Here is a 14,500-nt window from a genome sequence, read left to right on the forward strand (position 1 = left end):
GAGCTTCTGAGCCGCACCTTAGAGATTCGGGACGACAATTAATTGAATAGCAATTCAAATATCACCTACTTTATCGTCTAATATAACGTGTTGATTTTTAGGTATTTTCGAACATGAATTCAAGAATCCTTCGAGGATTCCAGCCAAAGAGAAAGAAGAAGGAAAGAAGAGGGAAAGCGAGTGTACCGTGAACGCGGAGGACCGGATGAAAGGCCACGCCGGAAGCCAACCGTCGTCGAAAGTCCCCCAGGTTCTTTCAGAAAAGTTCGCGGTCCTTCGTCTTCAAACGAACGACTCGTCCTTGGTAGCCGAGCACGGGTGTAGGTGGCCCTCGCGACCGGCAATCATTTCGCTTAATGACGAGAGCTTTGTCGGTTCTCGTCTCTCTCTTCGGTTTCGGATTATCGCGGTGCGTTCTTTCCTCGTATCCACGGGGACCACTTCGCCTCTTTCCGTTTCTTCTCTATCTTCTTCTTCTTCTTTCGCTCTTTATTTCCGAACTCTGTAATTTTCTCCTAGCGACCGTGCCACCACGTCGCGCCGAAATTGGCGTACAGCGGGAAGAGTTCGTAGAAAGCCCCTGACGTTCTTTAATGGGCTTTGGCCACGTCCGAACGGTGACAATGGCATTTCTGTTGCGCCGCGTCTTCTTTCGAAGGAACGGAGAAAAAAAAAAGGAAGTATCGACGCAACGAGGGAAGCGCAAGAGGCGGAGGAAGGAAGAAGGGAGGAATCGCGAGAGTCGAGGAGAATTAGGAGGAGGACAATAATGGGGGGAATAAGAAGATCGAGAGGAAACGTTGACTATAAAGAAGAGGAAGGAGTCTCCCGTCTCGATATCTTGCTTTCGGGGGCCTCGGCTCCCGATCGACATCACGCATGTATCCGCGGGACGCAAAGTTAAGGCGGACTTGGGACAACGTATGCGTTCCGCGGAACAAAGGCCAAACAATTGGGCGCGCGCTTGCGGTTGGGACTATTCGAATGGTTCAATATTCGAATACTTGACAAGCATTCGGAATCTACGTATGTACTTCGTACATTTTAATACAATGATGGCACTATTCGTGAACTAATTTACGGTTTTCCTACATTTGTTATAAACTTGCAATATGTATTTTATTCAAAGCTTTATGTTACTATTTCGTTGTAACGTCATGGTATGCATAAATTTCGAATAAAGCAGCAATTTCAGCTTCCATATTATCAACCGGGCCTTATAATGTTTCAACTTGAACGAGATCACTGACATCGACAATAAATGTGACGGATGTGGCGCGGAATGACCCAGTATGCGAATTTAGGTTTCCAGACGGTGGCAAGTCGTCGCGACGTCTTTGGTCGCGGGCATGCGCGTGTTACGCGCTCGAGGTCGAGCTGCTTTCCTGCTTCCAGCACCTGCGAAAGATCGGGCCGTGTGGCCGATGCCTGAGCAAACAATACGAACAGTGATGCACCGTCTCGGGCGTATTGTCCGTGGCGAGTAGTAGTAGGCGGCGAATTTATCTGCCTACTCGTAGAGTCAGGTAGAGGAATCGGAGGGTCCTCGACCCTCGAGTAGCGTCGCGCGAACCGACGCGACGCAACCTGACGGATCTCTCCTTCGTTCTGTCTCGATTTCGTGCAACGAAGCTGACACCTCCGTCGATTCGTTTCGGGTCGTCGACTGTTTTATCTTCAATCGATAATTCTCAATGCCGACGCGTTATCGACTTCGAACCACTAAGTCAGGTCAGGGGTTCCCATTCGTGAACCGTGGCCTTCTAATTATCTCGGTTTTCAGGTGGCCCGTGTAGCCGGCTAAGTTCTTATCGCTTCTATTTTGACGATTCAAAATATTGGGGTTTTAGAAATGGAAGGAAACGGATAGGAAACGTTACGTGGTAATGTCTTTATGGTAATCGTAGTTTTATGGTAATTGTAGCGGACACCTAGAAATTTGTTCTACTTTATCCTGGTGAGGTAAACGCGATACTCGAAGTATCGAAAGCGCAAGTGGTTCTGCGCACTAATTTGAATTCTTCGAGTATATGAAATTCCAGCGCGTGCCGGCGGGAGGAATTCGTTAATTTGTTCTTTTTTTGTGTCGCGTCTCTTAGATTCTCGGTCGCGCCCGCCGCGTCATGAGTCACGCGCTGATGAACGGAATTATTAACGCGAGAATTTATCACTTACGGTTCTACCTGCGCGCCGCGAGTAAATCACCGTTGATCTATGCGTGCATCGTTGCAAAATATATCATCGAAACACGCGATTATTCCGGAAAGCCGAGTTCGTACTTAGCCGTGTCATCGCACGGCGTCGAATGCATCATGTAACCCAACGTCGGTCTCGTGCCCTCCCGGGCAACGTGTTAACAGATCGTCAAAATTAATGCGCTGCTTCCCGTTAAGATGTAAATTTCGTGACCTTCGAAACGGCATACGTACCTAGAAGCGTCGAAAACAGGTCAACATTCTCTTCCAACCGATCGATTGAATTTATTAAATCAGAGTCACGGTCGTTTACAAGTACATACTTTAAGAGTTGCTTGATGTTTGTCGAACAGTGTTAAGGTATTAAAAGCGTTAAAGCTTGCTCCAGTTTCCGGAATCACCACGCACAGTGGCGCGAGTAATTATCAAAATCTTTTTCTACTTACGTTATTTTATATTTCTTATTTTACTGTCTCATGAATTCGAGATTTATTATTACGTTCATCCGTAATTTATTATTATTATTATCCGAGTCACCTTGGAAGAGATTGAAAGATCACATCGAAACAGATGATTATCTGCTATTTCTTCGTTTCTCGTTTGCGTGTACAAGTCGCTACGACTTTATTCGAAGCAACCACGGCACTTTTAGTCTCGTTACAAACCCGAATTATTCCAGGTTTTTTTGCGAAATTCGCGCAAAACATTGGAGTCGTGATGTATAGCATTCGTTAGTGAAACATTTTTTTTTCAACATCCAAAAATGTCATCAATATAATCAAGTTGAGAAATCTGATAAACGTTATTTTTTTTTTTTGTATACCTCCATGAAGTGCTAGCGACAGTTGAAAATAAATTAGATTAATTAATTTCAAATTTAATTAATTTTGTTATTGGCAGGAATCAAGCACGGTTCACGGGAGAAGATGAAAATTCGGTAAGCGGCGCGCAAACTGTCCAGGAATCTTTTCCTCGTCACGTCACGAGATTCCAGGACCTTTGGCACGGGCGTAGACGAGGCTCGCAGGGCCCAGCGCGGAATGAACGCCGACGGTAAGTCAGTTCCTCGCATACCGGGCGCTCAGGTAGGTAGGAAGGCGGCGAACGGTGCTGAAGAAGGAAAGAAACGAGAAATCTACGGAGAAAGGAAGAACCTTCGCGGTTGACCAAGAAGAAGCGAGATAGAGGCACGGCCGGACGAGCAAGCAAGCCAGGCGAGCGAGGAAAAGAGCGAGCGAGCGAGCAGAGAGTTTGGTATAGTCTAGCTGCTCGGTGCCGCGAAGCGCGCTGAATGCTGAGGCCCCGGTATATCGGGGCCCTGTACTACCGCTCCCCTCTCCAAGATGGCCGCCAGGTTAGGTCCCCCTGACCGAGCCAGCCAAGTCCCACCAGGTTAGGGGAAGGGTAGGCCTTGCAGGTGCCGCCATGTCAGTGCATGCCTAACTTCGACGCCGCGCGGAACGGACGCTGGGCCCAAGAACGCGACACCTCGTGCTGTTCTTGCTTCTTGCCATATTGCTCCTACGGGCCAGGAGCGAACTACGGACGACCGTGTCCGTCGTCGTGAATCTTTGCGTTCAAGGTCGATCGGTCTTTCGCAGCGAAACGCGGACGCGGAGCGATCTTATGCCCAGGAACACGGACGTGTACGTCTTCGGAAGCGAAACTCGCGCGCAGAGGGTGTCCTCGAGCAAGAAGAAACCGCGATACGCGACGAAGATCACGCAACGGGTGTACCGTCGCGGTTCGTCGACGAGGTGGGGCAAGCTTTATTCGCGAACGTCTTTTTATCTTATTTTTATTCGCGTCGCGTAACACGGTGTTGTGTGTCGTGCAGGACAGTTTCGAACGGAAGGTGATCTCGAAAGCGAACACGGTTGCGAGCCGAGTCGAGGAGATAGTCTCGCCTCGCGCTCTCGCTACGCTGCACCAAACGGTCCTACTGTCTGGTCGTTCGCCTCCGAGAGGATCGATCGGTGATCAAAAAGACGAGTGCTCCGTTACGAGGATGACAAAAGGTGCCGCGAAGCGGAAGATGTAGTGCTCGAAGAGCGAAGAGGTTTTGGAGCAATTTTTGGAGTCGGAGCGACGGAACGGGATCGGAGATGAAGGCAGCTCTGGACACGAGACGATCGGCCCGGTCTCGCGACCGATCGTTGTCCTGATCGTCTATATTTATCAGGCGTGGATCTATCGCGAGGAATGCACGATATCTCGCGGGCGAGGGTATTCTAGCAGCGGCTAGGACAGCGGATAGCACGGCGTGCCAGCAGGCGAAGAGGGAAAGAGAGATATAGCCCGGCACGTACGCGTCGGTAGAACGAAAGGAGGAAGAACGGGAGGAAACGAAGGAAGAGGCTGCGAGGAGGAACGAAGGCGGAGCGAGAGAGACGTGGAACGGTGTCGAGATAGGCTCTCGCGTTCGCGGAAGGAATTTCCACAAGGTATCGGCGACACGGCGAACACCGCGCTGGGAAAACTAGAAGACGATAGAGAACGTCGCGCGGGGACAATCGGCGGTTCGGTGATTACGAGAGGAAAAGCCAGGATAAAACGTGATTGTGCTTGGTGGTGGTGCTGCTGGTGGGTGATCAGTGTGCCGGTGGATCGCATACTTGTGCTTTCTACCGTCGGTTTTATCGAAATCGTATTCTCATTTCGGAGCGTGTCCGTGGGCCCGCGACGGAACGTTGGTAGGATCGGTGGTACTCGATTTCGCGTCCTCTCAAGATCGATCGTACGGGGATGGAAAGATCGAGATAATAGCGCGAGACGGAGGTGGAGGCGGCGGCGGTGGTGGAGGCCCCAGGATGCGGCACCTGCTACTGTTCCTCGTCCTGGGAGCGACCCTCGCCCCGGGCACGTGGTCCGAGCACGTCAGATACTTGGAGGTCTCGGAAAACGCGAGACCCGGCACCAGGGTAGGCTTCATCAACGCCGACAGCCCGCCCTATTTGATAGTGTCGGTCTCCGGGTCCGCGGTCGAGTCGGATTTGAACGTGGACCATGCGACGGGAGAGATCAGGACGAAAGTGTCGTTGGACCGCGAGACCAGGCCGTCTTACAGCCTGGTCGCGTTGCCGCAGAACATTCAGGTGGTCGCGCTGCCGCAGAACATTCAGGTGGTCGTGAAGGTGCTGGACGAGAACGACAACGCGCCAACGTTTCCCGTGGACCACGTGGACATCGAGTTCCCGGAAAACTCGCCGCGCGACGCGAAACGCGCCTTGCCGCCCGCCAAGGATCCCGATCTCGGCCAGAACTCGACACAGAAGTACGAGATCGTCTCTGGAAATCACGGTGACGCGTTCAAACTGTCGCAGCACCGCGGCCGCGACGGGGTTCTCTATTTGGATCTGCAGAACTCTGGCTCCTTGGACAGAGAAGCCCGTTCCCAGTACCATTTGGTGATCGAGGCGGTGGACGGGGGCGTTCCTCCTCTCCGATCGCGGCTTCGCGTGAACGTGACGGTGCAGGATGTCAATGACAATTCTCCGATCTTCAATCAGACGACGTACGTTGCCAGCATCCCGGAGAACGCGACCGTCGGCACCCCGGTACTCGCGGTGAACGCAACGGACAGCGACGCTGGGGACAACGGACGCATAGAGTATTCCATCAATCGGCGGCAATCGGACCGCGAGGAGATGTTTCGCATCGATCCCGAGACGGGCATGGTGTACGTGAACAAGGCGCTAGACTTTGAGTCCAAGGAACGCCACGAGCTGGTGATCGTGGCCAGGGACTGTGGCGCCCAGCCCCTCGAGGCGAGCGCGTTTCTCTCTGTGTGTGTCACCGACGTCAACGACAATCAACCGGCGATCACGATCATCTTCCAATCGGACGACGCGACGCCCAAGATCAGCGAGAGCGTTCAGCCGGGGGAGTTCGTGGCTAGGATATCTGTCAGCGATCCTGACTCCAGGACCGAGTACTCGAACGCCACGGTCTCGCTGTCCGGTGACGAGGGATACTTCGGATTGGCCACCAGGGACAATATCATCTACTTGGTCGTGGTCAAGAAGCCTCTGGATCGCGAGAAGAAGCCAGTCTACGATCTGTCGGTCGAAGCCACCGACGCGGGCACGCCTCCGCTGAGAGCCGTTCGAACCTTTCGGCTCCTCATCACCGACGTCAACGACAACGCGCCCAAGTTCGCTCAGGAAAGGTACGAGGCGCACCTGCTGGAAGCCTCGGAGCCAGGCACGTCGGTGTTAAAGGTGACGGCCGTGGATCTCGACGAAGGCGCCAACTCGGCCATCAAGTATTCTCTGTTGAACTCCACGTGGTTCACGATCGACGAGACGTCCGGGCTGATAACCACGAGGACCCACGTGGACTGCGAGGCAGATCCGGCGCCGATTCTAGTGGTCATCGCGACGGACCGCGGTCAACCGCCGTTGAACAGTAGTGCGATAGTGCGTGTGACGGTTCACGATCTCAACGACAACGAGCCCATCTTCGAGAAGCCGCTCTACAACGCTACGGTTTCGGAGGCCATGCCCGTTGGATCCTGCTTCCTCAAGGTGAGCTTTTGCGAACTTTTCACTTGACCTTGTCATCGTTCGACGAGTTTAACGAGATCCCTGAGCTAACGACGCGAGTTTGAAGAAGCGTTCGAAAGATATAAGGCTATACAAGTATAACAAAACCGTTGAATCGATTCCAGGAATCTTGCTTAACTCGTTGAGGAACGCGTGGTAGGTCGAGCGTGAGTGAAACACCGTCTCTCGTAACAATATACCTAAAGATAATATAAGACCCCGCGACGGTAACTGCCTCGATAGCTATTTAACAACGTAACTCAGCGACAGTTACGCGACGTGGACACGTGATTGACAAGGGAAGGACCCAACCTGTCACCCTTCCGTTTACCGTGCTCTCGCATGATGATAGTAGACAGGTGCCTGTTGCAGTGTGTAAAACATTAGATGCGGACACGTGATAATTGCGGTGATATGAGTAATTGCAGTTGTGTGCGGCGCGAGTTGCGCCATATACCGTGAATATTGGGCCTGTTTCATCCAAGTTGCCCTGGCGCAAATGGTATAAGTTCGCGGTTGTCATAATTTTTCTCGTGCAACAAGAGGAATGCCTTTGGCTGTGGCTGGCATGATACACCTCGCTGAGTAATTACTCGGTTTTAAATTTGCACCACGGCGATCTCGATGGCATGGGTTAATATATTAGGGTGCCCCGGAAAGTATAGCGCGTTTGAAAACCTTAATTTATTAAGCGATAACTACAACAAAGTACAATTCCGAGGATGATAATTCACGTTCCTCCGGTATCATTCCGAAAGCAATTACTGCAGTTTTCTGCAACGGTACGTCGGTTCTTTAGATGCGAGAAGATCCTGGTTCCACGCTCGATATCTTCGTCTTCGTTGGTTTTTGATCCGCATTCGTTGCACTTGCCTTCATTTCGACCACCTCGAGTAAGACGAGTTCCGCGTATCAAATCTTAACAAACGTCCCGAGCAACCTGACGACGATCACGTAACGTCGTTTTCCCGTAAACGAACGGTTTCCGAGATCGACGTTCCTCCATCTTCGACAGACCTGCTAATTGATCTGTCATCGAGACCGATTGCCGACATCCTCGACGAGGGATACATCGCGAATTAATAGCGCGAGTGCCGCGTCGGCGCGAAAGTGACAGCACTCCGTGGACCGCGGATCCGCGTTTAACCCTTGCATAAGTCTCTGTGGAATGTTTTGCGTAAAGTCGCTTCTCGACGGTGCCTATCGTGTCAAAGGTTTCAGCAAACGCAGCCAGCCGAAAGGGCATCTCGGCTCACGAGCGCTCACGCCGCGGGCCAAGCGTCTGCGTTACGCTGGGAAACTCGTAATTGGTACCGCCTGATCGAAAGGTTTTCTCCGGCGTGTTGCAATTAGCGTGTATATCGCGAATATTCGTGGATCGTTATCGATCGACGTTCATTCTCCGCGAAAACCGAGAGTTTGCGTCGCTTCGGGCCTGAAGCTGGAATAATCCTTTCGCTGTTTACTCGGCTCGGGCAAGGCGAAAAGTATCATTGACAGCTGAGAAGAACGTATTTGTGGTGATGCATAATACATACTATACGGATACATCGTAATAATCGTTCTAACCGAGTAGATCCCTCAGAGGCATTCTTCTCATTTGCCAATTATACAACTACCACAACGCTCGAAGAACGTTATATCGCACGAATACACTAGTACCATTGGTAGCCGAGAAGAAAGCCTCCAAGGGGAGCGCACTCCTCATTGTTTTCGGTTACCAGTGATACTGCTATCGGTACTCGAAGAACGTTGACAGGTTTAGTTTCACGTAGCGAAGGGTACGATCGTCCGTATTCGTGTATTTGCATGCATCGCACGTACTCGTTGCACGCCGTCGTGATGAAGGGAACACGAGGGTAGGGAGCGTAGAAACTTGAATGGGAAAAGCATCGTACGCATACCGACGACTACGCGACCGTCATGCCCGCTATCTCGTTGTTCACGACCCGAAAAGCTCCGTGCTCGCAATCTTTGTGGTCTCTCTGTGCTTTGCACGAAACACGTGGCTAGTCGTGGCGCGCTCCGTTCGCGCGGGGAAACCTGTTGCCCACGTTTTCTTTGTAGCCACGGCGAGACGCTCTTCCCCGAAGCGCTGTTTCAGCGAGAACAAGCTGCTCTCGACGTAGACGTTGCTTTACGAGCATCGCGATCGGTATTATTAGGTAGTTCGGAAATAAATGGCAGACCTCGCGCACTAGCTTCAAATAGAGTCACCCAATCAGAAGTCGATCGGTTCGCTTGTTGTTAAATAACCTTGTCCTCTTTCATACATTTTGGAGCAAAGAATCGGAGCAAGCCCCATTATTCACATCGAGTGGACTAATTCCAGAAACGAAGCGTTCTAGCGTCGCGCGTTTGTGAAATTCGAGACGTCGCGTCGTAACGATTCCCGAGCGGGATTACGCGGGCGTTACCTGGCGTCGCCTTTTAAGGACGATCGTCTCGCGCGCTCGGCGTAATCGTGGAAAGTAATACTATACTTACGCGCTCGTTTGCGTACGATAACGAAGTCGTTACAGGTTCTTGTGGGCTGTCGAAGCAACGAGCGGTAACCCACTTCTTTGCCAGCAAAATTTCTCGATCGCTGCTCGACCGTACGGACGCGAAAGGGAAACGCTCTGACGTAACGCTTCGGTACGACATCTGTTCCCCGAAATCGTTCCATAATCATCCTCGCATTCGCTCTCTCTGCTAAGGTCTGACAAGTAAAAAAATCGACTGGGCTAGAGGAAAAGATTTCATGAATGGGAGTCCCCACCTGTCGCTACCCGTTGTCCCCCAAGTCGATTTTTGCACTCGTCTCTTCCGTGGTCGTTCGTAGGCGACACTCTCGCGCCATCCTTGGTCTCCTAGCTCGATTCGATTTGGAGCGAGCAGGGTAAAAGGATACGGAAGCGCAAAGGGTAAGATAAAAAGACGGAAGATGAAACGGACACCGCGCGTTGGATCGCAAGAGGACCGCGAGGTAGTCGCTGCTGCTGTGACGAAGCGTCTGTCATTCATAACGTCCGTGATCCGTGGACCGTGGATTCGTGAGGCACGAACAGAAGAGAAGGGATTGGCGAATGGAGGCGGAGAAAAGGGCGCGCGGTAGAAAAAGAGAAAAATCTTCCCTGGGCCACCCTCTCTCTCCTACGAGCGTCCACGTCCGTCCATCTGGCCGGGCGAAACGCGTGCCTCCTTTTTTCTCCCGTTGGATTGTCATCCGTATTCAAGGGAGAAGCGGTGAATGCTCGCGCTGGTGCACGCCGAATGCCGATGGAAATTGCGTGGAATAAGCGAGTACATTTTTCAGTTGGCCCTTGGATGCATTTGCCGGGATACGCTTGGACGATTAGTTCTCAACGATCGCGTCGAATTTTTCTACGATATACCGCGAGTGTTCGTAACAATGTGGGAACTTGAAAAATTCGAATCCAAGTGTTTTAGATCTGGTCGTTCGAGGTACAAGATCCCGCAGGATCTATCCTTCTTGTTAGAAAATCCTTAGTTCGTAGATCCAGGCCCCTCGACTGAAATGTGGCGGTGCAAACGTCACGCGTAATCACATGCGACGTGCAACATCTAATTGAAACTTCTTCCAATAATTCATGGAAGTGATCACTCAAGAAATTTACATAAGATTGACCCGTTAATCCCTCATCGAGGAAAACAGGTCTGATTACATTATCGTCAATTATCCCTGCCCATACGTTTATAGTGAATTGTCGCTTGTGACTTAATTGAAACATAGTGCGTGCATTTTCTTTCGCCACTAGAGCGAGTATCATGAAAATTGATTACTCCCGCTTCGGAAAATCCAGCTTCGTCGATGAATAAAACTAGGAGGCAGATAATCTTCGTTGAGTATTGTATTCGTTGGACGTAATACGGTTAAAACACCTCGAGAATGTAGTTTAGGCGAGCTTTAATCGTTGGTCCTCTGTCTCCAGCCTTCCATCGAAGCAGGTACCACATGTTAGGAAGCAGCCTGTATATTTTATTACCGTTTCGTTGCCTAGTTCAATGATGATTTATAATTGTTGCCTGGTCGACTGTAATTATTATAATTACAGATTTTTCGTCTGCGGGCTCTCCAGACCGTCTCTGGGGCCTGAACCGGCCGCGTCTTTTCGCTCCATCCCCTTTTGGTACCGACTCCACCCCTTCGAGTCTTCGCCTTCTTTTCCTTCCTCGCGTCTGTTCGTTCCCTTTTCTTCGTCCCCTCTCTACTCTCTTCGACTGTCTCTCTAGGTATACCTTGAAAACGGGTTTCGAAAGTCTTACAGCGGCCCGAATCCTCGCGTGTTCCCGAGGTTTCCTTCTCGTCGAACGAGTGGCTTTCCCGCGATGCAAGTACAGTTCCAACACTTGGAAAAGATCTCCGCGAATACTAGTGGTAATAATTTAGCTAAAGATCCGCAGGGTGCCAATCACTGTCTCATACTATTCCTTCGAGTAGCGACGTATGACACCTAATAGTTAGGCGACTGCTCGTCTCATCCCCTTCGCGATCAGGGCACGCCCACGGAGAACCTTGTCGAAGTCGTTACACCGCTGTACACCTTGTTCTTACGGACACAAGCAAGCTCAGCAGCCACGTTAATTTCGTTCAACGATACCACCGATCGTCTCGCGATTCGTTCTTAGCGAAAGAGAAAAACTTTGGCCGGCATCGCGACTCCTACCACCAACCCATTCTTCTCTATCAGAATCCACGGAGGTCGACAACGTTCACGTTCGCGTTCGTTCGCGTCTGAATAGGTGGCGGCGCGCGAGTATGCGTGCGTTCACGCGTGAAACTATTCGTATCCATCAGGCGAGTATCCGTCTCTCTATTCTACGTGGCAGGACACGGGTTCCAATTCATCCTCGCGCAAGCCTTCCATTATCCGTCCTAACTGGCAACCGAGGATCATTAAGCCACGGAGCCTTTTGTCCGACTGTGCGCGTCCGTCTCGTAACGACGGACGAAGAGGGAATATACGCGAGAGCGCGGAAAGATGAGGACTCGTGACGTTGCTCGACTTCGGCTTTCAGAATCGCTTCTCTTCTTCTCGGGGCTTTATCGCTTCCACGAATTCTTTTACGTGCCTCCCATGATTCGGCCCGCCAAATTGATTTCAGAATTCCCGCTTGTCGTTTCGGGTAATGGGCTGTAAAGCTGCTCAGCACTCGCAATTAGTAGCCTATCCGCGGTACTTCTCACGGATTTTCTAGCACTCTACACGGAGTCGTCATTGAAAAAGTATCAAATATGGATACACTTTAAATCCCTCGAGGCCTTTCTGTCCACTCTGTATATTGCGTACATTCAACGAACATTGATTCGAAGTTCGTCGAGTCTCGTTTGGACAGGCTGTTCGGCATCGCGGTGAACTTAGGCACGAGGAGGTTGCCGTGATTGTAGAATTCTTGGAACTTGTCGGGCTTTCGCGTCGAAGATCGCGCGGAACGCTGTCGATCGGTCGTTGGTTCGTCTGGAAAGGATCGATTATACCGGTCGGACGGATCGCGAGGCTGTATCGAGCGGGTCGCGTCCGCAGACGTGGAGGATGCGGCGGTGCATCAGTCGGCCGGGGTACACATCGTGTATCGCGGTACAAAGTGATGACCGTAATGACTCTAACCACCGTCTGACATCTGGCATTAGGCACTCGAGCTTTCGAGTGGCAACGCCCGCAGCAATTGTTGCCGTTTACGACTGCCGTGCACGCTCTCCTTCTTTCCCTGTTGCTCCGTCCCGGCGTGCACGGTTCTTCTCTCCTCTGGACCAACTCTTACTCGCTCCATCGCACGCCGTTCGCCTCTCGTCCCATCTCGCTCCTCTCGTCGCGTCTCCGTCTGGTCACCGTCCCTCTTCTCGTTTCTCTGCCTCTTGGTCGCTCGTCCGCTCTCGATCCTACGCGCTATAGACCGCATTCCCGAGTGCAACGACGAGGCAGAGATATATGTATATGCATTCGCGTGCACCGGTCGCTGCAGCCACCGCGCGCCTGCACTCGCGCTACGTTGCGCCGATCGCGGCTATGGAGAGCCTCCTTCGCGCACCACTGCTACGCTATAAACACCGACCGGCTCCGCGCCTCGACTTTCTTATGCTCCAGAAATCTAGCCAGTCATAAGCGTCCACCCTTTTTCCCCAGCCTCGTTTTAATTGCCGTTTTACACGCCGACGATGCGACTCCCGAGCGGACCCTGCGGCTGTGCTGCACGTCTAGCGGACGTACTGGTTGTACGATGACATTGTGTTGGAACAGTTCATTGCGGTAGGCGTATCTTGTGGATAATTAAGATTGGAAATGCAAACGTCTTCAGAAGTAGTAGTTGGTTTATCGGTATAAGGTACCGAGCACATGTGCCAACGTTCGTTAATGTTCGAGCACATGTGCTCCATTATTTCCACTATATAATCTTGAATTATTCGTTGAGTTTTATTAAAATCATTGCATCAATTAAATTACAAACTTCTTCAGAGACTTCGGTTTCCATTCTTACAGATTCCAGCATGGACTCTCATAGAATGCAAATCTGGTCTCGTGTTAAACGGCGTTCTTTCCAGTCGATTTCCCGCGGTCGACGTCTTCCCTCTGCCGCGTACGGTTCTCCTCGCTATATAAAAACACTGCGTGGCTTCTCAGCGTCCCGCAAAATTGTGTAATCCGGTCTGTGTGTGTTAGCCGCCGCGAGCTCGACGGGCCGTTCTTTATATCCCTTTCTGGAATAATAGAAACCGGTGCCGACGAGAAAATGGTTCACCTCTCACCGAACGGGGACCCTGCTAACGTCGCGGAGCTCTGCGTATCCTGGCGCAATTACCGACATTAGAAAGTCGTCACTGCCGAGTCCCAGAATCCGACCTCAATTATCGAATCTTTCATTAACGATCTTTCCCAAAAACTCTGATCGCTGAATCACAAGTCCGCATAAGATCGCCCAGGGGTAATCTCTCTAGGTCCTCGTTATATACAGTCGTCAAAGTTGGAGGAGAGGCAGCAGAAGCCTATTTTCAGTTGAGAGATCTCCCAGAAGAAAAGTGAAGGGAACGAGAGTTACGGGGCACACTGTAGGGGAACGGAATCGGCACGATAATTGTGTGATAACGGGAAATAAGATCGCCGGGTTACCATCGTTATTTCCCTGTAGCCGTGAAAGGAGCGAGAGGGGCGAGCATCGGTTATCAAGTTTCTCGTGTGTCCCTGGATTATTCAACGTCCTCTGGCTCTGTCAGTGGGTGGTGAGCTACGAGACGATCGGTCTGCCGGCCGTCCACGCGTTTCCGTCAACCAGGAGATCCTTGCAAGGGACTACCTTGCGGTGTTTCGTAGCTTAACAAGAACGTTGTTCGAGGAGGAGGTCGCATACCAATGGATACGATGACTGACCCGCATCGCGAGTATGCGTGAGCCTGTACGTGCAGGTCACACATGCTCGTTCGTTTATCGATATGCACGCGTTGCATCGCGCGCCGTGTCACTCAAAGCACGCGACCACCGGATTGCGTAACCGTAGGAAACAAAGACCTCCGGTTGCGGGACGCGTACCCACAACGTGAGGCAACATTCCCGTCTTATTCGAGGAGGTTACCATGGAAGCGATGCAAGTCCATTTGTTCGAAACGCGGAGTTTCCGCTGGGAATGTTGACGAGGTAGATTTTTCCGTTGCTCGAACACCTGATAAATTTGCTCGCGGACGATCACTGAAATCGTCAAACGAAACCATTAGAGGGTTTCTGCATTACCGACCGAGCAATCTGCATTACCGACCGAGCAATCTGC

General features: G+C 51.4%; 1 protein-coding gene across 1 annotated transcript; it reads left to right on the top strand.

The window, feature by feature from the left end:
* The first annotated feature begins 4,442 nt into the window (after positions 1-4,442).
* Positions 4,443-6,748, top strand: LOC128877531 (protein dachsous-like). The gene has a single exon (XM_054124909.1). It carries the CDS (start codon positions 5,006-5,008, stop codon positions 6,746-6,748), a length of 1,743 nt encoding a protein of 580 aa, XP_053980884.1. The 5' UTR covers positions 4,443-5,005.
* Positions 6,749-14,500: the final 7,752 nt, after the last annotated feature.

This window comes from Hylaeus volcanicus, chromosome 5 (genome assembly GCF_026283585.1).
Source record: "Hylaeus volcanicus isolate JK05 chromosome 5, UHH_iyHylVolc1.0_haploid, whole genome shotgun sequence".
Taxonomy (NCBI): domain Eukaryota; kingdom Metazoa; phylum Arthropoda; class Insecta; order Hymenoptera; family Colletidae; genus Hylaeus; species Hylaeus volcanicus.